This window comes from Rhinatrema bivittatum, chromosome 5 (assembly GCF_901001135.1).
Source record: "Rhinatrema bivittatum chromosome 5, aRhiBiv1.1, whole genome shotgun sequence".
In the NCBI taxonomy this organism is placed as follows: Eukaryota; Metazoa; Chordata; class Amphibia; order Gymnophiona; family Rhinatrematidae; genus Rhinatrema; species Rhinatrema bivittatum.
The window spans coordinates 233,663,443-233,690,417 of record NC_042619.1 but is presented as its reverse complement, the minus strand read 5'-3'; the positions used below and the strand labels follow the sequence as shown (position 1 = coordinate 233,690,417).

The 26,975-nt window shown below is 41.9% G+C and overlaps 1 protein-coding gene across 3 annotated transcripts in view; it reads right to left on the bottom strand.

Moving 5' to 3' along the window:
* The window catches only part of VPS26C (VPS26 endosomal protein sorting factor C), a 92,712-nt gene extending 70,905 nt beyond the window's left edge, over positions 1 to 21,807 (bottom strand). The window contains exons 1-2 of one of the 3 annotated variants that reach the window (XM_029603457.1): positions 21,607 to 21,677; positions 18,196 to 18,215 (exon numbers count right to left, since the gene is read on the bottom strand). Coding sequence is in view for 2 of the 3 variants with exons in the window: in XM_029603458.1 (XP_029459318.1) it covers positions 21,607 to 21,663 (57 nt within the window). In the remaining variant the exon portion in view is untranslated. Of the gene's footprint in view, positions 1 to 18,195; positions 18,216 to 21,606 lie in introns of all 3 variants that reach the window. The other 2 variants (XM_029603458.1, XM_029603456.1) reach the window with 2 other exon arrangements.
* Positions 21,808 to 26,975: the final 5,168 nt, after the last annotated feature.

Genomic DNA, 26,975 nt, shown 5'->3' with positions numbered 1-26,975 from the left:
GTTAGTGAGCTGGGTTCAAAAAAGGTTTGGATAAGTTCTTGGAGGAGAAGTCCATTAACGGCTATTAATCAAGTTTACTTAGGGAATAGCCACTGCTATTAATTGCATCAGTAGCATGGGATCATCTTAGGTGTTTGGGTAATTGCCAGGTTCTTGTGGCCTGGTTTGGCCTCTGTTGGAAACAGGATGCTGCGCTTGATGAACCCTTGGGTCTGACCCAGTATGGCAACTTCTTATGTTCTTATAACATCAAAGATATTTTATGGTCAACTCCTTCTACCTTAATGCCAAATTTTATTTTGCACTCTCTTATCAACTGAGAAAGGGGCTCAATTGCTAGACCGTAATAGAGGGCAACCCCTGGGACACTTTAGATATTGAGGGCAGGTGTCACAGAATCATTAATTATAACATATGCTGGAAGCAACATATATAAATAGCCCTTATACACCTATTACATTCCTCTGGAAACCCAAAATGTTCCAAAACACCAATTAAGGCCACTGTATACGACCAAAGGCCTTAGCATCTAAAGCAATCATCACACTGCAATCTTGCATGTTTTTGTGGCATTTAGAGGATTGAAAAGCTTTCTAGTATTATTGACAGATATACAACTTTTAATAAACCCTACCTGGTCTGTGCGTATCACATCCAGCATATATGATATGATCCATCCTGAGTTGCAATACTTTCCCCAACATTTTTGCATCTGAGTTTATTAATGATATTGGCCTCAACACTCCCACCTCTGTTGCATCCCCCTTTTGTTTGTAGAGCAGAATAATATTCGCATCGTTCAGCTCCCCCAATGATGTTGGGTTCTCTTAAGTAATTGAACAGCTGTGTAAGCAGTGGTACAAGCAACCTCTGTGCATCTCTTGTAAAAATCAATGTCATATTGGTTGGACCCTGGGCTTTTACCCGCAGGCAAGTTTCCTATTATTTCTATTTCTAACCCAGAGAGTAACTGCAATCTCTGCTGTTAACTGAGGACGCTCAAGTGTATTCAGAGCTGCTTTAACCACCTCTGTTCTACACTCCTAATCTTCCTCATATATCCGATCAAAGTATTGCTTAATGACCTCTCTCATATTCTCTGTAACATTAGTATATACGGTAGCTTCCTTTTGCTGTACAGTTTAGAGATACAATGTCTCTCTTTCAAACCGCCCTTGCCAGGAGAGCTACTGTTTTATTACCATGTTCTTAGCATTTTTGCCTGGTGTTGCTCAGCAAGAATTCAGTTTTATTCGCCTGCAGCGTCCCAAGCTTGTCTCTCCAATTGATCAACTTTTGATAAATTCTATTAGATCCTGTCCATTTATGCTCCTGCTCTAGTTCTACAATTAGCTTTTCAATGCGTGTCTGTTCTGCCAATTCTTTCTTTTTAATATGGTTTGCATAACTAATTATTTTACCTCTAAGTATCATATTAAGTGTCTTCCATCTCAGGGCTGGATCATACAATTCTGGATCGTGATATGAATTACAATCCCCTATTGTATTTATAAAAACTTACAAATTTCTCCCTCCCTAGCAGAGGCAAATTAATTCTCCATATGCACACTGACCTGGGCAATGCATTCCAGCTGAATGTCATTGACACTGGACGGTGATCTGACAGCTGACATGTGATAATATCACAGTATGTAACATTATGACTCAGCTTATCTGAACATTTAAAAAAAAAAAAAAAAATCTATACAGCTGTTATGTCATGCCATGAAATCTTCAGCAGTTGGGTACTGCACCCTCCAGATATCAATCAAATCATACAGGCTTATTAATTTGATCAATGTCCCAAAGACCATCTGACTCCTTGTCGGGTTTGATCTGTCCCTTTGTGGGTTCAAACCGGTTTTCTAGTCAGCTCCACACACTATTTGCACACCCGCAAACTCCTCCAGTTGCTTCACTAATCCAACAAAGTCAGCAGATTGTTGAATATTTGGTCCATACACATTAACCAGTACAAACTCTTATGTGTATATAAACTATAGTGGATGATTACATAACTCCCTTCCTTATCCACCTCAGAACTTAAAACTTGCAGTTGCTTATGTAACAAAATACACAGTCCCCGCTATTGGATGTAAAGGAAGGATAATACACTTCACCTACAGAGTCTCTGGAGTTTTTCCTGCTCTACGAGACATGTGTCTCTTGGAAGAGAACTATCTGTTAGTCTTACAGAAATGTAGCATTCTTGTCCTTTTAATAGGGTTTGAGACATCCCTGTTAAAGACAATGCATCAATCCAGTGGTTATCAACCTTTTTTCCCGTCATGACACACCTGACAGATGATGCTCACGTGTGTGACACACTGCACACTAAATTTAACAGCTATACTAAAAAAAAAAAAAAAAATCCTAGATATTTTATTGTGCAGGAGAAAGATAACATTCTTTAATTTCAATAACTGCTTATAAAATATTTTAAAATTTTTTTTTTTTTTCACAAAAATGTTAATCTTTGCTTACTGCATCAGTAAGAAATCTGGGACTGATATGCATATGCAGCACACAGTTTTTTCGATACAGACAAACTCTCATGCATCTCACTGTCAACCTCAGAAAGTTCTGACCTCTTCTGCAATTTATACAGAGCAGAGTTAGGAAATTTCCCCTTTCAACACATCACATAAAAAATATATTCAAATTCTGGTATTCCCTTCCCTACCAGCCACTTTGTGAAATAACATGAAAACCTGCTAAAAAGACATTTAGAAATTATATAGCATCCCAGCCACACCATAAGATTACTAATACCCAGGACTTGAACAGCAACAACCTAACCTATGAAAAAGAAAGACTGCACTTACTCTTGGAAAAACAAAGCAAGCCAGACTGCTTTAGATTCCTGTACAGATCTTCATTCAAAAATTGGAATAAGGATCCGACAGAAGAAAATAGGATAATGCAGAAGCATTGGCAAGTTAAATGTAAGACATTGATAAGACAGGCTATGAGAGAATTTGAAAAGAAGTTGGCCGTAGAGGCAAAAACTCACAGTAAAAACTTTTAAAAATATATCCGAAACAGAAAGCCTGAGAGGGAGTCAGTTGGACCGTTAGATGATCAAGGGGTTAAAGGGATGAGGGATGAGGGTTAGAGAAGATAAGGCTATCGCTGAAAGATTAAATGATTTCTTTGCTTCGGTGTTTACTGAAGAGGATGTTGGGGAGGTACCAGTACCGGAGAAGGTTTTCATGGGTAATGATTCAGATGGACTGAACCAAATCATGGTGAACCTAGAAGATGTGGTAGGGCTAATTGACAAACTGAAGAGTAGTAAATCACCTGGACCGGATGGTATACACCCCAGAGTTCTGAAGGAACTAAAAAATGAAATTTCAGACCTATTAGTAAATATTTATAACCTATCATTAAAATCATCCATTGTACCTGAAGACTGAAGGATAGCTAATGTAACCCCAATATTTAAAAAGGGCTCCAGGGGCAATCCGGGAAACTACAGACCGGTGTTACGAATCCGGAGGTGGAGCCCTGTTCGGAGGTAAAGTTAGCGCTACCAAAGAGAGAGTCAACCCTCTCTGGTCCCTACCGGAGGGCAAGGCTTGAAGGTTCAGCAGTTGAATGAAGACTTCGCCCTGGAAGCTCGTGGTTCCCCCAGAAGGAGCCCGTAGGAACCCAGCCGCTGGGACTTATGAGATTCCCTGAAGGCTGAAGATTGGTCTGGATGCAGGTGCCTCCTGCAGGTCGTGGATTCCAGACAGCTGGCACCTCCAGCAGGTCGAGTCAGTCCAGGAGGAGAAGCCGAAGAGTGGTTAGGAGCCGTTCCGAAGGTCGAAGCCAGAAGAAGAGTCGAATCCGTTCCAGAAGCAATTTAGGAGAATGGTCCGAGACCAGTCCAGGAGCAAGCCAGGAGAAGGGTCCGCAGCCAGTCCAAGGTCAAGCCAAGTGAAGAAAGACAGCCGGTCCAAGGGTCAGAAGCCAAGAATCAATCCAACGAGGGAGGAGAACAGAAGCGGGACGAAGACCAGGAACACCAGCACTGAATCCTAATAACCAGAAGCCTCAATACCAAGGCAAGGTCTGAGAAACAGACCTTGCCTTATCTACCCAAGGCGAGGGAGGAGTCCCGGGAAGGAGCCATGACACTTCCTGTCGTGGCACCTTTAAATCTTGTCTTAAGCCGCACGCGCGGCTCTAAGTCAGCCAGGAGGGGGAGGAGTCGTCCCAGCCATGCAGAGCCCTGCAGCCGGCCTCAGCAGCAGCCATGGCCATGGGGAGAATGTCGAAGGAGGCTGCCTGCTCCAGCAGGAGCCTCGGAGCTCACCCAATGCCACGGGTGAGTACTTGGTCCCAGCCGCTGACCGCAGCGGCCATGACAGTCAGCCCCAATCACGGCCCGCAGCCATAACACCGGTTAGCCTGACTTCAGTGCCAGGAAAAATAGTGGAAAGTGTTTGAAATATCAAAATCACAGAACATATAGAAAGACATGGTTTAATGGAACAAATTCAGCATGGCTTTACCCAAGGCAAGTTTTGCCTCACAAATCTGCTTCATTTTTTTTGAAGGAGTTAATAAACATGTGGATAAAGGTGAACCAGTAGATGTAGTGTACTTGGATTTTCAGAAGGCATTTAACAAAGTTCCTCATGAGAGGCTTCTAGGAAAAGTAAAAAGTCATTGGATAGGTGGCAATGTTCTTTCGTGGATTATAAACTGGCTAAAAGACAGGAAATAGAGAGTAGGATTAAATGGACAGTTTTCTCAGTGGAAGGGAGTGGGCAGTGGAGTACCTCAGGGATCTGTATTGGGACCCGTACTTTTCAATATATTTATAAATGATCTGAAAAGAAATATGACGAGTGAGGTAATCAAATTAGCAGATGATACAAAATTGTTCAGAGTAGTTAAATCAAAAGCAGATTATGATAAATTGCAGGAAGACCTTGTGAAACTTGAAAATTGGGCATCAAAATGGCAGATAAAATTTAATGTGGATAAGTGCAAGGTGATGCATATAGAGAAAAATAACCTATGCTATAGTTACACAATGTTAGGTTCCATATTAGGTGCTACCACCCAAGAAACATCTAGGCATCATAGTGGATAACGCATTGAAATCATCAGTTCAGTGTGCTGCGGCAATCAAAAAAGCAAACAGAATGTTGGGAATTATTAGAAAGGGAATGGTGAATAAAACGGAAAATGTCATAATGCCTCTGTATCGCTCCATGGTGAGACCGCACCTTGAATACTGTGTACAATTCTGGTCACCACATCTCAAAAAAGATATAATTGCGATGGAGAAGGTACAGAGAAGGGCGACCAAAATGATAAGGGGAATGGAACAGCTCCCCTATGAAGAAAGACTAAAGATGTTAGCACTTTTCAGCTTGGAGAAGAGACGGCTGAGGGGGGATATGATAGAGTTGTTTGAAATCATGAGAGGTCTAGGACAGGTAGATATGAATCAGTTATTTACTCTCTTTCAGATAGTAGAAAGACTAGGGGGCACTCCACGAAGTCAGTGTGTGGCACATTTAAAACTAATCGGAGAAAGTTCTTTTTTACTCAACGCACAATTAAACTCTGGAATTTGTTGCCAGAGGATGTGGTTAGTGCAGTTAGTATAGCTGTGTTTAAAAAAAGGTTTGGATAAGTTCTTGAAGGAGAAGTCCATTACCTGCTATTAATTAAGTTGACTTAGAAAATAGCCACTGCTATTACTAGCAACAGTAACATGGAATAGACTTAGTTTTTGGGTACTTGCCAGGTTCTTATGGCCTGGATTGGCCACTGTTGGAAACAGGATGCTGGGCTTGATGGACCCTTGGTCTGACCTAGTATGGCATGTTCTTATGTTCTTACATCCTAGCTAGTAGAATCCCTCACCTCTGTCAAACCTGCAGAATGCAGATTGACCCTTATCTAATACAGAATAAAAGCATACAGAGAAAAACAAACTCCAAGAAACAGGGGGGAGGGGCAGGATACAGCATGTCTGCAACATTTATGGCTTGCATTGGTGGTGGCACTGATTGCCAGGGTTGAGGGAGAAGCAGCAACAGAGAGCTGTGATGAGGAATTACCGTAAGTTCCAGCTCCTTATCTACACTTTCCTCAAGCAGCAAGCACATGTGGCTGTTATAGAAAGCATAGGCTTGCTATGTCAAATTTTTGGTGACACCTTCCACCCCTTGGTGACACATTGGTTGAGAATCACTGCATTAATCTATTCCCCCATTTAGTAAAGAATGATAAATATCATGCTTATCCTGTTTGACCTCCGTGCGCTCTCTCCTTATGACTAACACTTTATTTCCAATACCAAAGAATCATGTGTCTGCCAATTTCCCCCCCCCCCCCTCAACATCAACATTAACCCCGCTCATCCCTTAACCAAATCGCAAATGTCCCCCACCAACCAAACCTTCTAGCAAAGACAACCCAATCCTTCTTCACCATGTAGAAAGCCCCCCCCCCCCCAAAAAAAAAACAGCAAGCCCCTAACTCTACTGCACTCCTCTCTCCAACCAGTATAAGCCAACCCCCACCCCGTGGGGACAATCTGAGTGGGACACAAATCGGGCCCCAGATGATCCAGCTTGCTGCAAACTCACAAACCTCATCAGCCAACCACCTGAGCATCTGCACTAGCTCTCCTTCCTTGAGCCCCTGCCAAATCTCCAAGTAACTAAGACATGCCATACTGGGTCAGACCAAGGGTCCATCAAGCCCAGCATCCTGTTTCCAACAGAGGCCAATCCAGGCCATAAGAACCTGGCACGTACCCAAAAACTAAGTCTATCCCATGCTCCTGATGCAATTAATAGCAGTGGCTATTTTCTAAGTCAACTTAATTAATAGCAGGTAATAGACTTTTCTCCAAGAACTTATTCAAACCTTTTTTGAACCCAGCTACACTAACCACATCCCCTGGCAATAAATTCCAGAGTTTAATTGTGCGCTGAGTGAAAAAGAACTTTCTCCGATTAGTTTTAAATGTGCCACACGATAAATTCATGGAGTGCCCCCTAGTCTTTCTATTATCTGAAAGAGTAAATAACCGATTCACATCTACCTGTACTAGATCTCTCATGATTTTAAACACCTCTATCATATCCCCCCTCAACTGTCTCTTCTCCAAGCTGAAAAGTCCTAATCTCTTTAGTCTTTCCTCATACAGGAGCTGTTCCATCCCATTTATCATTTTGGTTGCCCTTCTCTGTATCTTCTCCATCGCAACTATATCTTTTTTGAGATGTGGTGACCAGAATTGTACCCAGTATTCAAGGTGCGGTCTCACCATGGAGCAATACAGAAGCATTATGACATTTTCCGTTTTATTCACCATTCCCTTTCTAATAATTCCCAACGTTGTTTGCTTTTTTGACTGCCACAGCACACTGAACTGATAATTTCAGTATGTTATCCACTATAACTCCTAGATCTTTTTCCTGGGTGGTAGCTCCTAATATGGAACCTAACATTGTGTAACTATAGCATGGGTTATTTTTGCCTATATGCATCTCCTTGCACTTATCCACATTAAATTTCATCTGCCATTTCGATGCCCAATTTTCCAGTCTCACAAGATCTTCCTGCAATTTATCACAATCTGCTTGTGATTTAACTATTCTGAATAATTTTCGTATCATCTGAAAATTTGATTACCTCACTTGTCGTATTTCTTTCCAGATCATTGATAAATATAATTGAAAAGTACGGGTCCCAATACAGATCCCTGAGGCACTCCACTGCCCACTCCCTTCCACTGAGAAAATTGTCCATTTAATTCTACTCTGTTTCCTGTCTTTTAGCCAGTTTATAATCCACGAAAGGACATTGCCACCTATCCCATGACTTTTTTTTTTTTTTTAATTCTTTATTTATACATTTTTAGTATTATTACAATTTTTTTTTTTTTTTAATTTTTATATACCGATGTTCCTGTAAAGTATACATAATCACAAAAAGAGTTATTTCAGGTATGGTTCGTTAACTGGTACAAAAAACAATAAATGAAGAAACAGGGAATAGGTATTCTATTCCAATATACCAAATATACCAATAAGCCAGTTATCCTAAACAAAAGAGATTAAACAAATACCACAATATTTATTACCATATCCTTCTTTTAAACTTTTATCTTGATTCTGTAAAAGTAATCCCTGACTAATTTTGGAGGCAGGGAAAATTTTAGAAGAGATCTTTTAGAAATGTTACGGACCCGTAACCTTACAAAATAATAGCACTAACATAGAACTAACTGGGCTTATAACTTTAACCTAACCCCGTATCGGCCGGGGAAGATGTATTGGGCCTACGGGCTTCTACAAACTGGCGAAGTTGATCAACCTGGAGGAAAATAAAACATTCATCTCCTTTATTCAGAGTGCATCTACAGGGATAACGAAGCTTAAATGAAAAGCCTAACGAAACCACCTCTTGCATTAAAGTAAGGAATTCTCTCCTCCTAATTTGGGTAACTTGAGCTAAATCAGGATAAATACGAACAGCCTGACCGTGAAATAATAAAGGAAATTTCCCATGACTTTTTATTTTTCCTAGAAGCCTCTCATGAGGAACTTTGTCAAACGCCTTCTGAAAATCCACCGGTTCACCTTTAACTACATTTTTATTAACTCCTTCAAAAAAGTGAAGCAGATTTGTGAGGCAAGACTTGCCTTGGGTAAAGCCATGCTGACTTTGTTCCATTAAACCATGTCTTTCTATGTTCTGTGATTTTGATCTTTAGAATAGTTTCCACTATTTTTCTCAGCACTGAAGTCAGGCTCACTGGTCTGTAGTTTCCCAGCTCGCCCCTGGAGCCCTTTTTAAATATCGGGGTTATATTAGCCACCCTCCAGTCTTCAGGTACAATGGATGATTTTAATGATAGGTTACAGATTTTTATTAATAGGTCTGAAATTTCATTTTTTAGTTCCTTCAGAACCCTGGGATGTATACCATCCGGTCCAGGTGATTTACTACTCTTCAGTTTGTCAATCAGGCCTACCTAATCTTCTAGATTCACTGCGATTTGGTTCAGTCCATCTGAATCATTACCCATGAAAGCCTTCTCCGGTACAGGTACCTCCCCAACATCCTCTTCAGTAAACACCTTTTCTCCAACACTCAATACCCTACTGTTGTCACTCACAAAACCCCTCCTTTCCCTACTTTATTCCACATACATCCCATTTCCAAACCCCATTCAACCTGCCACCTCCCCCCCCCCCAAACACTCTCCCTCTCTCCCCTCCCCCAAACCATTCCTGATTGCAATAAACATAAGCACAAACCAAACAGCAGGGAAAAAAAACCATGTAGGATAATCAGCAGAACTCATCACCATCTTCCTCCCAGTACCCAACCCTGCTTGTAGCACCCCCAATGTGCCCCTGCCTTGCCGCATCAGCCCTGCAGGGCAAGACAATTCCTGGCAAATTCAAATCCTCACTTTTTCGCAGGGCTGAGTTCACACTTCACGTCAAGTCTATGCCAAACTCAGACAGCCACTTCACTACCTTAGCCCACAAGTATTCAAATAATTTTTTAAAAAGTGAAAAAAAACCCCAAAAAACCCCAAGAGAAACACAGCCAGATGATACAAGCCACAACCAAACACCATCGCTGCTCAGCCAACATGCAGCATGTGGAGGAGCGCACTGCCAGCACCTTGCTCATTGAGCAGCTCCTGCCTCGGACCCTGCAGCCATGTGCAACAGCGTAATGGCATCGCACGAAAAAAAAAACTAAATAAAAAGCAAGAAGTGAAGATAAAAAGAAAGTTACTCTAACAGTACTCTGTCCTCTTGCCTTTCCCCATGCAATTTCTCGGTACCAGTATTTTTCTGATGTAGTCTGCACAGGATGCGCCTCCTGCGTTGCCAACCATTTTTCAGCTGCCCCACCACTTTAACTGCTGCCAGAACCTGGGCCTTCCCCTTCTTGCACGATCCGGAGCCCTGCTGAATAGAGCGGAGTACACTGCACACATTTAGCGCTCTCAGCTTCTTCTTCCTCGCTGTGCCAAAGCCTGTCGCTTCCGCTGGAGTTCTGCAGAGAACTCCTGGAATATGAAGATTCTGCTAGGTCAGCTCACCTGCCTTCCTGGCGGCGTGCATTTATTTTTATCTCCAGAGCTGTGCACTTTAATGAGGATGACCCGAGGTCTCTCGTTCCCTCCTTGCCTTTGTGCCGGTGTTCTAAGAGGCTCCACACCTATCTTTAATCCACTTGGTCCCATATCCAGCTTGAGGATTTCTGGCAGCCATTGTGAGATGAAGCTTACTGAAATTGTTCCTTCTGTGCTCTGCAGGAGGCCATTAATTCTTATATTACTCCAACAATTTCTATTTTCTAACTAGTCTGTTCTCTCTCCCCCACCCCCCCATACAGCCTTTTGGTTTCTTTTCAGAGCATGCAGCTTTCTCCATGCCTCTGTCAGAGATTGCTCGAGCTCCTCACCGCCTTCTTCTACCACTTCCACGCGTGGTGTGTGCTCTTCTGCTGCGGAGACCAGCTGTGCTACTTTGTCATCCACCAGCACCCATGACCTCCTTAATGCCCTCCATGAGGTCTGGTGGCAGTGCCATTTCTGCCATCTCCTCTTCCCCATCCGAGGCCTGCTCGTCTCTCCGATCTCTTTCCTCCGTTGCAATGTTTCTGCCGCTTTGCTTGCTCATTATTGGTCGTTTGGCCCACAGTTCGGGCAGGGATCCTTTAGTAACCTCCCTGGAAGGTTGAAATTGTCACTGAAATGTTATATTTATATCATCAGATACAGGAGCTCCCAGGATTTACTTCCTCACATCTCTAGTGTCTGTCCCCTCTTCTCAGTTGCAAGAACAGGAAGTGCCGAAAGCAGAGATATCACAAACCCAAGTGTGTGGGAGCCAGGACATTACCAACTGATATCTCACTGAAAATCTGGGCCCTAGTCACAGTTTTTAGGATCCAGGGCAAACTATTTTTTAGTTTTTATTTGTGTGTGTGTGGCGGGGGGGAGCATATTTTACAACATACGGTACGTTGGAAGAGTTATGTAAAAGCAATCCATGTTTGCCCGTGGGCCTATGCCTGTAGTCCACGCTTCCTTGCTTATTTGAGTTTGAATTTACACCAGAAAGCTTTATGTTAATTGGGACGCTGCTTCAGGTATGTTCTGGGCCAAGCTGCTGGTGGTGGCTTTGGGAACAGAGCCGCTGACAATGCTCCATGGTCTAACTGGCTTTCATGAGCAGCACAATGCTACCTGAAGAACACACCCACAGAATCAGACACAAAGACGACGCACAACCTGCTCTCCCCCCTCCCCTATGGCTGCACCAAATGGAAAAAAAACCCTAACACATATTGAAAAAGAGCGTACACTCATTATACAATATAAAAATCTCATTACCCACTTCTACCAATCTACCTTAGAAAGTATTCCTGAAGCTAGGCCTCGGCATGCTTTCACCAAATCTTCCTGTAGCTCTTTTCTGTAAGAGCAACAGCAGCTCCTCCTCTTAGATCTGGGCCTGCTAACGTGGCACTTAAGTTGAGGCTTGCTGAAATATCAGGGACAGAAACAGCGCCTCCCTTTGGGCCAAATCAATAGCAGGCAGCAGGTGCCAATTCCCCATCTTCGATCATAGCTATATGCAAATGTCTAAACCAAAAGGAAGAAACTAGGCATCAGGAAATCTTCACCCATCTCCTTGCTGTGCTGCCATACTTTGATTTCTAAGATTCCTGGCTTTTTCCTTGCCCTTACAGTTTCCATCTGCTGAGCAGCTCCTGCACTCCCCTCTCATCTGCTGTCAGTCACGCTCTCTGTGGCAGCTGGGTTCTCTTCCATTTAGTTACTGATAAAATTAAATCTTGAAAAAACAGAAATTAATTCTGACACAATAGTGACTTACAGGTGCAACAACCTTCCACAGCTAAGTGGACTTAAGTCTAGCTAGCCAGCAGATCTCCTTTAAGGGTCCCAGTAGAAACAGCAGGAGCTGATGAGGAAAGGGAGAGGCAGTTACAAAGCAAGGGTGACAGGGAAAATAAAATAAATCTGAAAAGCCATCAGGAGAGTCTGAAAGCTCAATGAGTGAGAACAAAGCAAGGCACATGCATGGATCTGTAGCGCCAATTTATTTAGTATTTGCATTTACAAAAAACGCACCTCCAGCAAGGGCTCTGGGTGAGAACGTTGCATACAACATAAAATATAATTAGCATAAAGCAAAACACTCAACCTAAAATAACCCTGTTAAAAGGGATGTCACCCTTAATAAATCAAGGTCATTTTCAATAAGACTGTACCAGAGCCATGATCCACCGTCTCTGCCAAATTTGGACCCCATCTGGTTCGAGGTCATGCCTCCAAACATAGCGTACAAGTGCTCTTTTACACTAATGCTGAAACACCCTGAATCCTAGAAGGCTTTAACAGGCGTGCATGTTGGGTTCTCTTGCTTCTCAGAGAGCGCGTCCTGTCCGCACGTGTGTAAATAGTTTTCCTCCAAGCCAACGGCATTGCCAAAGCAAACATACAGTCTGCTATCTACCACTACCTGCACGCTGCTATTTACCATTTCTAGGTCATGACGTCAGTCTATTCACTGAAACCTGCAAGATAAACCCATAAAACAGACTTTTGTAATCTTCACATGACTCAGTCCCGTCAGTCCCCAGTCTCCAGGACAAGTGTGACGGGGCTCACCGATTTGGCCCTTCTCTGCTGCCCTCGTGTGGATGCTGAACACGGACCTGCCACACAAAATCCACGCTGCATAACAACATTTCTGACACGTACTGCTTGGTTTTAACCCTGAAATATAGGAACTGGGATGAGATCACCAGATGCACTTCAAGCACGGCTGCTACCTGGTTTAGACCAACATTTTTTGGTTAACTGATGGAAGTGTCATTATCCTCACATCTATATTATCAAGTGTGGAAAAATATTTAGAAGACTTGGGCACCAGTCAAGACATTTTAGAAGCTCGGGAAGGATTTTTCCTTAACTTTGATGTTTATTTATTTTATTTATTTATTTAAGGTTTTTATATACCGGCAATCATGAAAACATATCTTGCTGGTTTACATGGAACGGGAGTGCATTAAATACATCAATTCGAACTGTGGTGACCGAAGGAGCAGTTACAAATAACAAGGGTAGCAGAACTTGGAGAAGAAGGAAGAGATAGGAAAGAATAAACGGTTAAACGGTATAAATAAATTAAATGCTATGTACAAAAGGCATGATTAGTGGTTGAGAGTTTTGTGGAGTCCTTGGAATGTGTCCTTGAATTGTGTCTTGGAAAGCTTGCTTGAATAACCAAGTTGTTTTGCCTATTTATTTCTGTTTTTAAGTGCTTGCTCTACCCTTCCCCTTAGGCTCTCTTCTTTTTTCTTTCCCTCTCTCTGACTGCTCTCGATCCCCTCCAGCCTCTCTCTATCTGCTGTATTGTCTCTACTTAGACCCGGGTGTGGATCCAGCCGCTCTCCATGGGCCAGGCCTTAGCACTGGCTCGTCCACCCTGGCCAGCGGGCACCAAATTTTAGAAGCCGAGGGACTTTTCCAGCCCTGGATAATTATCAATTAGAATTAAGGGCTTCTACTTTCAGGTGTTTGTAAATAAGACAAATTTAGATGTTTATTGCCCAGCTAATTAGGGGTTCTTAGAGGGTACAAACGTTTGGTGTTTTATTAGTGGTTTTCCAGTGCAGATACATTTTCTAGATGAATCACATGTATATATTTCCAGAACACAAAATGTACTGCCATAATAAAATACTCACATTCATCCCAGTAGTCAGCACGATCGCATGCCAACTCCCACCTCCATTAGCCCCACTCCTCTTCCCCTCAGAAAAGCCCAGCCCTACCAAATTTACCTCCACCACTCTCCCCTAGCCTGTCCTCAACTTTCTCCCGAATCCAGTCCCTGGCTCTCTCTCAAACTCCCCACCCTTGCCCATTTCATCCTTTCACCCCCAGCTCTGATGCTTGGCATTGGGAACATTTCTGCAATGGGAGCATGGAGACCATCAGCTGCTGACATCTTGGGCAGCTGAAGCACTGGTGTAACTAGGATTGACGTTTTGGCCAGGCCCGAGATTAATATGAGCGGCCATTAAGCAAGGCAAGGCGGCACAGAGGGAGACGGGGGGGGGGGGAGGATATGAACTCTCTCAAGAGATTTACTTTCATCCTCCCTCCAGGACCTCAGAACTATTCCCCCTTCTCCTCCCTGAGCCCAGAACTCTACCCCTTCCCCTCATATCAGCCACCACAGATAGGGTTGCCATTTTTTTTTTTTTTTTTTTTAAAGAGGAAAAACCTGCCACTCCCCCCCCCCCCCCCCACACACAAAAAATGATCCATCTCCCCTATGCTCAGTGGCATAGCCAGAACTGAGATTTTGGATGGGCCCAAGGTTAACAAGGGTGGGCAGTAAGCATACAGATCTGAACCCTATTAGCTGTACTCTTATTGATAAATATGCAAAAATGCCATAATGTGATTTGATAAATGACCCTATTAGATTGTAAACCCTCTGGGGATAGGGAAATACCTACAGTATTTCCCTATCCCCAGTGCTGAAAAAATTGCAAAAAGTGAAATATAAAATCTAAAAAATGCCTTAGCATCCATCTTACAATGGGTTCCTAAGTAGTCTACAACAGCCCCTCATGCATGAGTGAAACTTTTTAAAATATTTTAACTCTTATTTCAAGCACTTACCAACATTAAAAATTCCATACTAATATTTATTTTATTGCAATTAATTAAATAAACAAGAATAGGTAAAAAGCAAAAAACACACACATCAGATCCAATCAATTATGTCATAAAACAAATATCAATGTATTCCTTTTAGAATCCTCTTTTCAGAAAGGCAGAGATCATCATAACTACAATAAAATAGCAATAATCATGAGAATGGGTCCAGATAAAAAACTGACAGTTCACATTACAACCCAACATGAAATAAAGCTAGATTCAAATTCTGAAGTCACCTTAGCATGAAAAAACAAAAAAAAAAAGGGGAGTCTAGAACCTTGCCATACCATATCATAACAGCCCTGACTCTCAGGATTCAAATAACAGCAACCTTATGAAAAAGAAGCAATGCAAATACTACACCAGGCCCTAGAACATTAATACACCATCTACTGCACCGGAGCAGGCTCTCCCTCACCGGGTATTTATTTGGATATCAGAGATGTATCCCGAACTGACAGGCTATACGTCTCCGAGGCTCTGCAGGTGCTCTCACCAAGGTGTCTGGATTATTATATTTTTGTTGCAGCACGCTGTATTGTGGCCAAATACTGGGGGACTTCAAATGTACCTACTTTGATGGAGGTGCAGAAGAAAGTATCCCTTATATTCAAACTTGGTAAAATTACAGCATGTAAACATGGGACTCTCCAGGCTTTTCAAAAGCTATGGGACCCTTATGTTACTTGGCAGGCAAAGGTGACTCCTTAGAAATCTCGCTTTAAGTGCTTCGTATTTAAGACAAGGTCATCCTTCAGCAGCTAGCAGAAAGTGTAGCTATATGGCTGGGCTGGGTAGAGGAACGCTGAGTTGTATTCTATGTATATTGTATTTCAAGCAGTTTTTGTATTTCCATGTTTCTTAAGATTTTTGGTCGAAAGAGCGGGGGGGTTTTGGGAGGGAGGGGAGAAGAAAAGAGAAAAGAGAGAGTGTGTGTCGATTTTGCCGGAAGTTTTGTACTGCATGATGGATACCATGCACTTATTGTTGTATAGCATATATTGTATAATAAATTCGTATAAAATGCAAATGTGGTTAACTGTTTATTACACTCAATAAAAACACTATAATACAAAAAAAAAAAAAAAATCTTGCTTGTATAATCTTCTGCTTACTATCCCCACAAGCGCCCTCAGAGTGTACAGTCTGTGAAATTTTTATTGTATTATCATACATTTGTGAAATTGTTATTGTACATAGTGAAATTATGTTATTGCGAGTCACTGTATTTTGTGAATTTGCTAGTATACTGTGAAATTGCTTATATAATCCCCTGCTTACGATATCCAAGTGCCCTCTTAGTGCACAATCTGAGAAGTCTTTTATTATATTATTGTTAAATTGTTACTATTTTACACTTAACGTGGCCCTCTATCGTTAACTAGGCTATACCCTGCTGTACCCCCCCCCCCCAGATTTCCCCCCAGGTACAGTCTGTAAATTTATTATACATTTTGTACAGTCTGCTAATGCTTATATAACAAGTTTATCGTTACCTGTACTTCCCCCGAGGTACTGTTTATTTCTCGTTTCCATCCTACCGCTCTCCTTTCTCTGCTGCCGCTTCTCCCCTCCCTTCTCGCCTGCCCCCCTTCCCCCTCCCTGTTTTTTGTATTTTCTATTCTGTCAGTTATTTTGTAAACCGGCGTGATGTTCTCACGAACGTCGGTATAGAAAAGTTAATAAATAAATAAAGCCAGACTGCTACAAGTCTCTATAGAGAAACTATATGCTAGCAGCAATACTGCACCTCAGTCACACACAGGCAGAACATAGACAGACTCTTATCTAATACAGAAATAAAGAACTATAATTTAGAAACAGAAACATGCAAACAAAACTGAAACAGAAAGCCTGAGAAACCAGACTCTGAACAGTGGAAAGTTAAAGAGCAAAATACAAAATTATAAGAAATGCACATATCCAAAGATGGCATATTCCATTGCTAACATCTCAAAATATTTTTTTTTTTTACTTCTGTTTGATCTTTTCATTTTTCTAATCAGTTGGTCCAGGTCTCTTTTTTCCCCATTTTCCCCTTGTCAGTCTTTTCCTAATTCTTTCTCCATGGTCACTTTGTTCTCTTTCCTATCTTCTTCCCTTCCTCTCTCTCACAGGCACACAAAGGCTCATGCTTTCTCTTACAGACTCCCTTACACACACAAACACACACACGCTCCCATTAAGAACATAAGACATCACATACTGGGTCAGTCCAAGGGTCCATCAAGCCCAGCATCCTGTTTCCAACAGTGGCCAATCCAAGTCACAAGTACTTGACATGTACCCAAACATTAAATAGATCCCAAGCTACTATTCTTTATTGATTAATAGCAGTTTATGGACTTCTCCTCTAGGTACTTATCCAAACCTTTTTTTTTTTTTAAACTCATTTATTCTAACTACCCTAACCACATCATCTGGCAATGAATTCCAGAGCTTAATTATGCAACAAGGGGTAGATTTTCAAAACTTGCACGTGCTACCCAGCGTGCACACATGGCCGTGCATATTATAAAATGCCGGGTCGGCGTGCACAAAGGGGGGGGGGGGGGGTGTCAACTTTAGCAAATACGCGCAATGATGGATCGGGGCCTTCCCCAGTTCCCTCCAATTAAGAAGCAGACTGGGAGGGAACTTCCCAACCTCCTAGCCTACCCTCCCTTCCCCTATCCTGCTCTCCCCCTACTCCTATCCTAACTACCCCAAATTTTCTTATTTTACTTTTTGCTCCTGCCTCGGAGCAGGAGCAAGTTGCGCGCTCCGGCACCCTGCCGGCGTGCGATCCCCCAGCACAGCGGCAAATGGCTGGGCCGTTTGAAAATTGGCCCAGCACACATAAGGCACGGGCTTTTACGCATGCCAGGGTTTGAAAATCTACCTGAGTGAAAAAGAGTTTTCACTGATTTGTTTTAAAAATGAGCTACTTGCTAACTTCATGGAGTGCCCCCCGGTCCTTTTATTGTCTGAGAGAGTAAATAACCGATTTACATTTACCTGTTCAAGTCCTTTCATGCTTTTGTAGAGCTCTATCATATCCCACCTCAGTCATCTCTTCTCCAAACTGAACAGCCCTAACCTCTTTAGCCTTTCCTCATAAGACATTCCATGTCCCTTATCATTTTAGTTGCTCTTCTCTGCATTTTCTTCAGTGCAGCTAATATCCTTTTTGAGATGTGGTGACCAGAACTGCACACAGTATTCAAGGTGCGGTCTCACCATGGAGCGATACAGAGGCATTATGACATTTTCCATTTTATTCACCATTCCCTTCTAATAATTCCTAACATTCTCTTTGCTTTTTTGACTGTCGCAGCACACTGAATCGATGATTTCAATGTGTTATCCACTATGATGCCTCGATCTCTTTCCTGGGTGGTCACTTCTAATATGGAACCTAACATCGTGTTTATTTTATTTATTTAAGCAGTTTTAAATACCGTTGTATGGAGAAATCCGTCTGAATGGTTCACAAGATTCAAATATAATAAAAAAACAAAAAAAAGTTAGAAGAATGAAACAATACATATTATAAATATCTAAAAACTATAATCTAAAAAATGTAAAAATTACCATCATTAGGAATAAAATGCTACCCTTAAAAAGATTAAGACAGTGAAGAATACTATAAGGGTTATTTTTCCCTATATGCATCACCTTGCACTTGTCCACATTAAATTTCATCTGCCATTTGGATGCCCAATCTTCCAGCCTCACAAGATCCTCCTGCAGCTTATCACAATCTTCTTGAGATTTAACTACTCTGCATAATTTTGTGTCATCCACAAGTCTGACCACCTCACTCGTGGTACCCCTTTCCAGATCATTTATAAATATATTTCTTACCCCGATTCAGGGTAAGAGGCCCCCACCAGGCCCCCTCAAGGTGCCCCATTGCATCCTGCCAACCGGCTCGCCCCATCGCACGGCCTTCCCGGCCCGACGCTGACCGTGCCTCCTGCCTTCTCGCTGGCCTATCCGAGGCCTGCTCCAGCGCTCACTAATCCCGCCCAGACCAAGGCCCTTTAAATCGGAGCACTCACCGCGGGTGCGCAACCAGATTCAAAGCCAACTTAAAAACTTGGCTATTCAAATAAGCTTATCCACCAAAGACTCTCGCCCTCCTCTTCATATCATTATAGTCCTTTTGCACTTGATATTTAGCATTGCATCGCCTTGCAATTACACTGTTTATTCATATCCCTACTAATGTTTACAATTTTTATACTGTATTAACCTTAATTGTCTGTTACATGGTTCCTCGTTTCAATTTATATGCCTTGCTTACTCTGCAATGTTCCTGCCTGATTTTCTTCGTTCCTTTTAGTTTCCTACTACTCCCAATCCCTGTATGCTGTTATTTGTAACTTTCTCTTCTCTTCAGTTATAATGAAAACCGGTATGATGTTGCTACTAATACCGGTATAAAAAAGTATTAAATAAATAAATATTATAAAGCACCAGTCCAACCACAGATCCTTGAGCCACTCCACTTTTTACCTTTACTCTTTTTCCTATCTTTTAACCAGTTTGTAATCCACAAAAGGACATTAAATGGGACAGATGATTATTTTTAAATAGCCAAAATAGTATGATGGCCCCTTGATCTAATCATTTTTTAAAGATTTTGTTAATCTGAGACTGAATATTTTGATTAGTCTTTAACTTTGTACTAAGTACTTATTTATATTTTTTTTATACCATCTGCATCAGACAAACTGCACTAAGTGGTTTAAACAAAAGTAAAAATACAGGCAAAAAGGAAAAATCAAAATACAAAGCACACAATAAAACAATATCATACATTAATCATAACAACATAGGACTTTACTTTCAACAGGCTTTCACCTGTCATATAGATGTGTTGGATGTAAGGCATATCTCTCTACCTATCAGCAGTTTTCCTTTCAAACCTTTATTGGTTTCTAATCTTCATTTGTATTTATGTATCAGCTTCTGTTCAATTAGGGATTCACTGAAACAAATTTCTGCACACAACTGAACAGTACAGTAAAAAAAGAGGGAATGCTGAAAGATGTTTAAAACAAGTTTAGAATTGCATAACATAAAAGAGCACATTTTATGAGTGATCACTGCAAGGAATGGTGAGAGAAAAGAGAGGATCTGGAACAGAGGTAGAAAGATCTGGAGGAGGATCCAGGATCTGGGGAAAAAGATTCAGGATCTAGAGAACAAGGATCCAGACTAGGAAGAATGGAGATGTCCTTCTCATGGCCGACAGGAGGAAAGTAGAAGTGCATCAAGCCTCATTGTCCTCCTTTGCTGCTTCAGGTCAAAGTGAAGTTCTGAACCATGTGGCACACCATACTGCCATGCAGTTCAGAGGGGCAGAAGGGCCCCAGACAGCAGAGGAGAAATATAGTCTGATACACCTCCTCTATGCCTCTTTTTCCAGCTCAATTAATGGCAGAGAGAAAGGGAGATATGGACAAGGGAGGGTAGAGGACTGCAGGTCACTTGGGGGGGAGGGGTGCAGGAGACAAAGGGCCCTGCTCATGAGTTATGAACATAAGAACATGCCATACTGGGTCAGACCAAGGGTCCATCAAGCCCAGCATCCTCTTTTCAACAGTGACCAATCCAGGTTACAAGTACCTGGCAAGTACCCAAACATTAAATTACATCCCTTGCTACTAATGCTGGTAATAGCAGTGGCTATTCTCTAAGTCGACTTGATTTATAACAGTTTATGGATTTGTCCTCCAGGAACTTATCCTAACCTTTTTTAAATCCAGCTACACTAACTGCCCTAACCACATCCTCTGGCAAGGAACTCTAGAGCTTAACTGTTTATTCGTCTAATCACTGTTTTCAGCTGCAGTGCTAGTCTCTACCTGTATTATCATGTGAGACAGATAAAAATATAAGTGCATGTTCATTTTATGAATAACATGCTTACATTTTTTGTAATAGTTCTGACTTTCAATGTGTAGAAATAGCTAGTTTGTTGACTTATTTCTACATATTGAAGTGGACAGATACAGTAACCACAAAACTTTCAAAATTACTGAGTAATAACAATACCCCTCCCCCAACATTACTATAATCACACCTCTTTTCTTTTGAAGCTGTTATACAAATACAAAAAAAAAAAAAGTCTGACTTACCATCCCAAAGCTAGAAATGGTTGTATGTATGTTTCTGAAGTAATGAATCATACAGTATATTGAAATCCTGTCTTCATGAAAGGTACAAAATTGATCCTAATTATTCTTATTTAATCATTAGTAATTGTATTAAAGGCTCTACCACTGGATAAGCTCCTAGGCCTAAAGTTAGATGCCCTAAGTTGCGGGTAAGAAGAACAGCAGCAATAACAACCACTGGTCAGGGGACTACCACTATTAGAAAATGGAATATTTAAAAAGCGCTACTTTGAATATCTAATTTAAATAATTATTGCTTGCTCATCGCCACATTAGTAAGCCTCGACTACCCAGCTAACTTTTGATGAAGCTGGCTACTGTTAAGGTGGAAGGTAGTAGACATCTAGCCAATAGAGCCCCATCGGTCTTTCCATTCCTTCACAGTTTTTTGTGAATAACTCTGATATCTTTCCGTAAGTCGCTGGATTCTTTGCAGACAGCCGAAGTTCCCAATGCTCATGTAAAACAACCTCTATATAACAGATGTGGACAGAAATGATTTCTTTTATTTATTGTTGGTCCAACATAAGATACCACAACCTTCAAGGAACCCGATGTTTTTTTTTTCTAGAACTAACAGGACATCAGGACCATATAACCCACAAGTCCTTACACTCACAAACAATAATAATTAATAATCATAAAAACTGGAGCGGACAGCCAGAGACTTTCCTTCTTACTTACCCCTTCATGATAGACTTTATTGGCTCTCTTGATCTTGATATCCAGACTGGTCCCCATGTCCCACTTACCGAAAGGCTACAATTTCCTAGCAAAGCGCCAGCCCATCACACCACGTGACGGAAGAGACCGTCACTCCCCGGACACGTAATCAGAAAGGGCGGCGCCGCCCGATTGGGCTATTTCTCGCCCAAATGGGCATTTTTTTTATTTTGTGCAAATTGGGCTAGTTTTGTGCCAGACAAATGGGCGGCCGGGTGCTAGTAACGCTCTTTATCTTTGCTGCTGGCACCTTTTTATCTTGCTGCAGGCAGCCGAGCCGGCAGTCGCAGAGTAATGACTCATCGGCAGCAGCTAATCAGAGGTTGCAGGAAAGGCAGAACTCCCCAAAGCCACTGTTGCTGCAGCTTCCATTGCTTTGGAGAGGAAGAGCGCTTCCACCACTCTGCTCATTAAACAATGTATTTGTACTTACTTTTATAACCAGCAATAACAGATTTACATGCAAGTAAATAGTTTCTTTACAGCTTGTACTGCTATCCCTGGCATTTTCTATCAAGTAGCACCGCTGAACATAACTAACTCCGGGCAGGAGGTTCTACCTAGAGAAAAATATGGTAGAAATGAAAGCAGTGTCAAGTCCAAATCTGAATAGCAGAAGCCTTCCCATCTCAAATACAGCCATCACTATAAGGAGGTCTGATTTCTGGCTTTTCTCAAAAATATGGGTTTCAAAAATTGAGTATTAAATATTAGGATTTAGAGGTCAAAGTTTACAAAAAGCCACAAAACGGTGAATTAATAGGAGCTGAGCCACAGAACTGAGCACCCTCCAGTGAAAAGGGTGTTAGGGCACAAGATATTTCTGTCAAAGCTCACGATTTTACTTGCCTCTAAAATCCTGGATTTGTCCTTGTACTTTCTGTAACCTGTAATTTTACTGTGATTATTTTTTGAATTTTTGTCCTTTCTTCCCCCTTTTATTGAAATCATTATGTATATTACTTTGGCAACACATGTAAAATTGTCACTTTACCCTCCATTGCCTCAGGTACAAAAACTTAGATTGTAAGCCCTCTGGGGATAGAGAAATACAGTACCTGAATGTAAACCGATGAGATATCTCAATTGAGATCGAATGTCGGTATATAAAAATAATAAATAACTTTATTTATTTATTTTTATTTATTTATCTGAATCTGCTAGCTGTTTATCAGAAAACAGAGTAACCTGTCTGCTCACACCCCAGAACCTGTTGAAGTTGTTATTGTCACCACTGAATCTTGGTCTTGAACCCTAACCTCCCCTCGTCCTGCTGAAGCTTCCTAACCCGGCCGCTGCCTGGGACAAAGCAAAAGAGAATTGAAGACCACCTCAGGAGGTAAGAAGTAAGACTAGGGAAGAGGTTTTGAACTAGTGGTAATTAAGGGTTAGCCTCCTGGGAGATGGGGAAAACCAGTGGCACTGTTACGTGGGGGACAATAGAGGAAGAAAGGGGGTTGGGGGAGAAAGAGAGGATGTTGAGCACCATGGGATGGGGTAGAGTCAGAGGGGGAGTAGAGGTGAGGGGCAGAGAGAACAGTGTTGTGATAGGAGGGGCAATGGGGAGTGTGGGGTGAAAGAGTGGAAAGTAGAGAGAAGGGTGGGGGTAGAGAAAAGAGAATGTAAGGTGAGAGGATGGGATACAAAGTGGGGGCAGGGAGCAACTCCTGAACATTAGGCAGCTGGAGGGGGAGTTGAGGAGAGTGAACACCTGTACAATCCTACCTGATTTTCAAACACAAGATACCTGTGTATAGCGTGTTTGAATGTCTGCTTGTGATGCAGATAAAAGCACATGCATACCTTATAAAGAGCATTGACTGGCATAAAGCAGTGTTTCCAAACCTCCTGGAGGCACACCTAACCAGTCACATTTTCAAGGTTGATCCAATGAATATGCATGAGATAATTCGTATACATTGGACACCCAGTATATACACGCTATCTCATGCATATTCATTGTAGCAATTCTGAAAACCTGACTGGTTAGGTGTGCCTCAAGGAGATAGTTGGGAAACATTGGCATAAAGTACACGTTAGTGATGTTCCATGCATTCATTTTTTTAACAAGCCGGTAAACTTGCATCCACACCTTTGAAATGCTTCCCCCCCCCCGCCCGAAGGCCTCTCTTAATGTAGCCAAAAGTGCATGTGTTATGAAAATATGTATGTTCAGGTGGCTCAATGTCCACATATGTAGATCCAGCCAGTGAACTGGTGAAGTCCTTATTTTAAACATGTAAATCCCAAGTGAGCATTTGAAAATGCAACTCTTTATATGCTCTTTAGTTAAAATACCTAATCTGTTGCAAACCAATGTAAGCAGTAGAATTCTTTCAATTTTATTTTTTTTAAATTTAAAGTTTTTATTGAGTTTTTAAACAGTTTAAACAAGCACATCTCATACATGCTGAACAGAATACATGTAAAACAGAAAATCCCCCTGGGTTCCCTCCCCCCCACCCAGATGGTAGAGTCCAATGTGATAACAGATTCAGGGAATCCGATTAATGCCATTGCACGAAAAGAAAAAGCAAATCCGTAAGGATAAATCATATCCTCTCTTCTTCTATGGAACTTCAATGATGTACATTCAGTTAGTCAGTAAATACTTGCCCAAATCCAGAAGAGCATAGGTCTACAGAACACAGAGTTCAAGTAAAACAAGTTGAGTACACGATAGTAATGACAGTTCATAGCTGAGCAATATAGTTTGAGAAGGGTCGCCATGTTTTCATAAAGGAAGGCATGCAATTATGTTAGTAACTGTTAGGGATACCAAGTTATAATAGTAATGACATTTTTCTATAACTTCCCTCAGCTTAGGCACTTGATCCGTTTTCCATCTAAGTGCCACCCGACTGCATGAGGCAATGAAAAGTTGAACACCAAACCATTGTTGGTCTTTGCTTACAGTGTCTGGTAATACATGCAATAGTGCCAATTCAGCCGACGGTGCGATAACTACGTCCAGCCGATCACTTAACCAGGTAAAAATCGCACCCCAAAAGGGTGTGAGTCGGGGGACATCCCCACCAGATATGCAAATAAGTGCCTTGGTCCCCACATCTACGCCAGCAGTCAGCTGGAATATGAGAGTAGAACCTATGTATTTTATCTGGGGTGAGGTACCACCGGTAAACCAGTTTATAGCAATTCTCGTGCTGTCGGGCGGAAATAGAACACCTTCTAACCGTGCATAAAATCCTGCCTCACGTGTTCGCCCCCAATTGTCTGCCCAAGTCTGTTTCCCATTGTCTAATAAAGTTATAGGTCTTGGACTCCTGCGTAAAATATAACTGATAGACTTTGGATATAGACCCTTTAAGCGTGTCACTATTTAAAAAATATGACTCTAGCAGGGACCGACCTGGGCGGAGTAAGTTAGATCTTTGGACTCGCCGTACAAAATGAGAAACTTGCGCGTAGGCCAGAAAGTCATGAGGACCCAATTGGAATAGATCAGAGATCCGTTCCCAGGAGATAATATCACCCTGGAGCATCAAGTGTCCTATAGTAGTAATTCCCCTTTCCCTCCATGATTTTAAGCGCTGAGTTTGAAAACCGGCAGGTAAGAGCTCATTATGCATCAGGGAGATTTGATAGAAATATTTATGATTCCCCACCCGTCGTGTTCGCCTATGCTCCCAAATCCGCAGAGTAACCTCCAACGACCATGGAATACCCTTAACAGGGCGCCAAGTATTTTGAGGTTGCCATGGAAGAGCAGCAAGCTCCATGGACCCTACAATATGTTGTTCAATTTTTACCCATTGTTTGGGAGCTGCACGACGATTGATATCCAGCAGGGCTCTCAATTGGGATGCAGTATGATATTGGGTACCCCCAGTCCCCCCTGTAATTTAGGTAAATACAATACCTGTTTTGCAAGTCTCGGAGGACGCCTCCGCCATATAAAATCAAATATCTTTTTCTGCTAGCTCTGCAAAATTGGTGAAGGTGTGTATACCGGTAGGGCCGAAAAAAGGTACAGGAACTTTGGCAGAACAGTCATTTTGGTGATTGCAATCCTACGGCTGAGGGGGGATATGATAGAGTTCTTTAAGATCATGAGAGGTCTTGAACGAGTAGATGTGACTCGGTTATTTACACTTTCGAATAATAGAAGGACTAGGGGGCATTCCATGAAGTTAGCAAGTAACACATTTAAGACTAATCGGAGAAAATTCTTTTTCACTCAACGCACAATAAAGCTCTGGAATTTGTTGCCAGAGAAGGTAGTTAGTGCAGTTAGTGTAGCTGGGTTCAAAAAAGGTTTGGATAAGTTCTTGGAGGAGAAGTCCATTAATGGCTATTAATCAATTATACTTAGGGAATAGCCACTGCTATTAATTGCATCAGTAGCATGGGTTCTTCTTAGTGTTTGGGTAATTCCCAGTTTCTTGTGGCCTGGTTTGTGGCCTCTGTTGGAAACAGGATGCTGGGCTTGATGGACCCTTGGTCTGTCCCAGCATGGCAATTTCTTATGTTCTTATGTTCTTACCCAACCAGGAATAAGCGCCCCTGTTCCACCTGCTCTGCTCTGTTGTAAGTTTGTCAACCAGCAGATAATAATTAAGATAGTGCAGGTCCGACAGCTTCGCTGATAACTGAATGCCTAGATATTTGATGTGTGATTTGGCCCATCTAAATGGATACTGTTCCCCAATTGCTTGAACTTCTGCCGGGCTCAAATTAACATTAAGCAATTCTGACTTTGCAAGATTAACCTGGAGTCCCGCAACCTCATTGAATCTGGTTAGTTCCCTCATCACTCTAGTTAGAGAATGTATAGGATCTGTAACCATGAGTAGTACATCGTCAGTGAATAACGAGAGTTTATAAGTAGTATCTCCTAAGGTCACACCTTTTAATAACTGGCGATGCTCGAATCCTAGTTGTGAAAGGCTCCAGGTACAGGGCAAAAAGTAACGGGGATAGGGGGCATCCCTGCCTGGTGCCTTTGCCGATGTCGAAAGCCTGTCCATATCCATTATTAACTTTGACCCTGGCTTGGGGCTGATCATATAGTTTTTGCGCCCAGCGTAGAAAATAGGGCCCAAACACTAGTTTTTGCAATGTAAGGAACAGGAACGGACAGTGAAGCACATCGAACACTTTTTCAGAGTTGATGGATAAAAGTACCGCTGGTACCTGTTCCCTGCGGACCCTCCAAATCAGATCCATTACTTTGCGGATATTGTCTGCTGCCATACGCTGTGGTACAAAGCCTACTTGGTTGGAGTGCACCAGACCAGGGAGGCATTTATTGAGTCTAAGGGCCAATACCCAAGCTAGTATTTTAAGATCCACGATGATAAGGGATATAG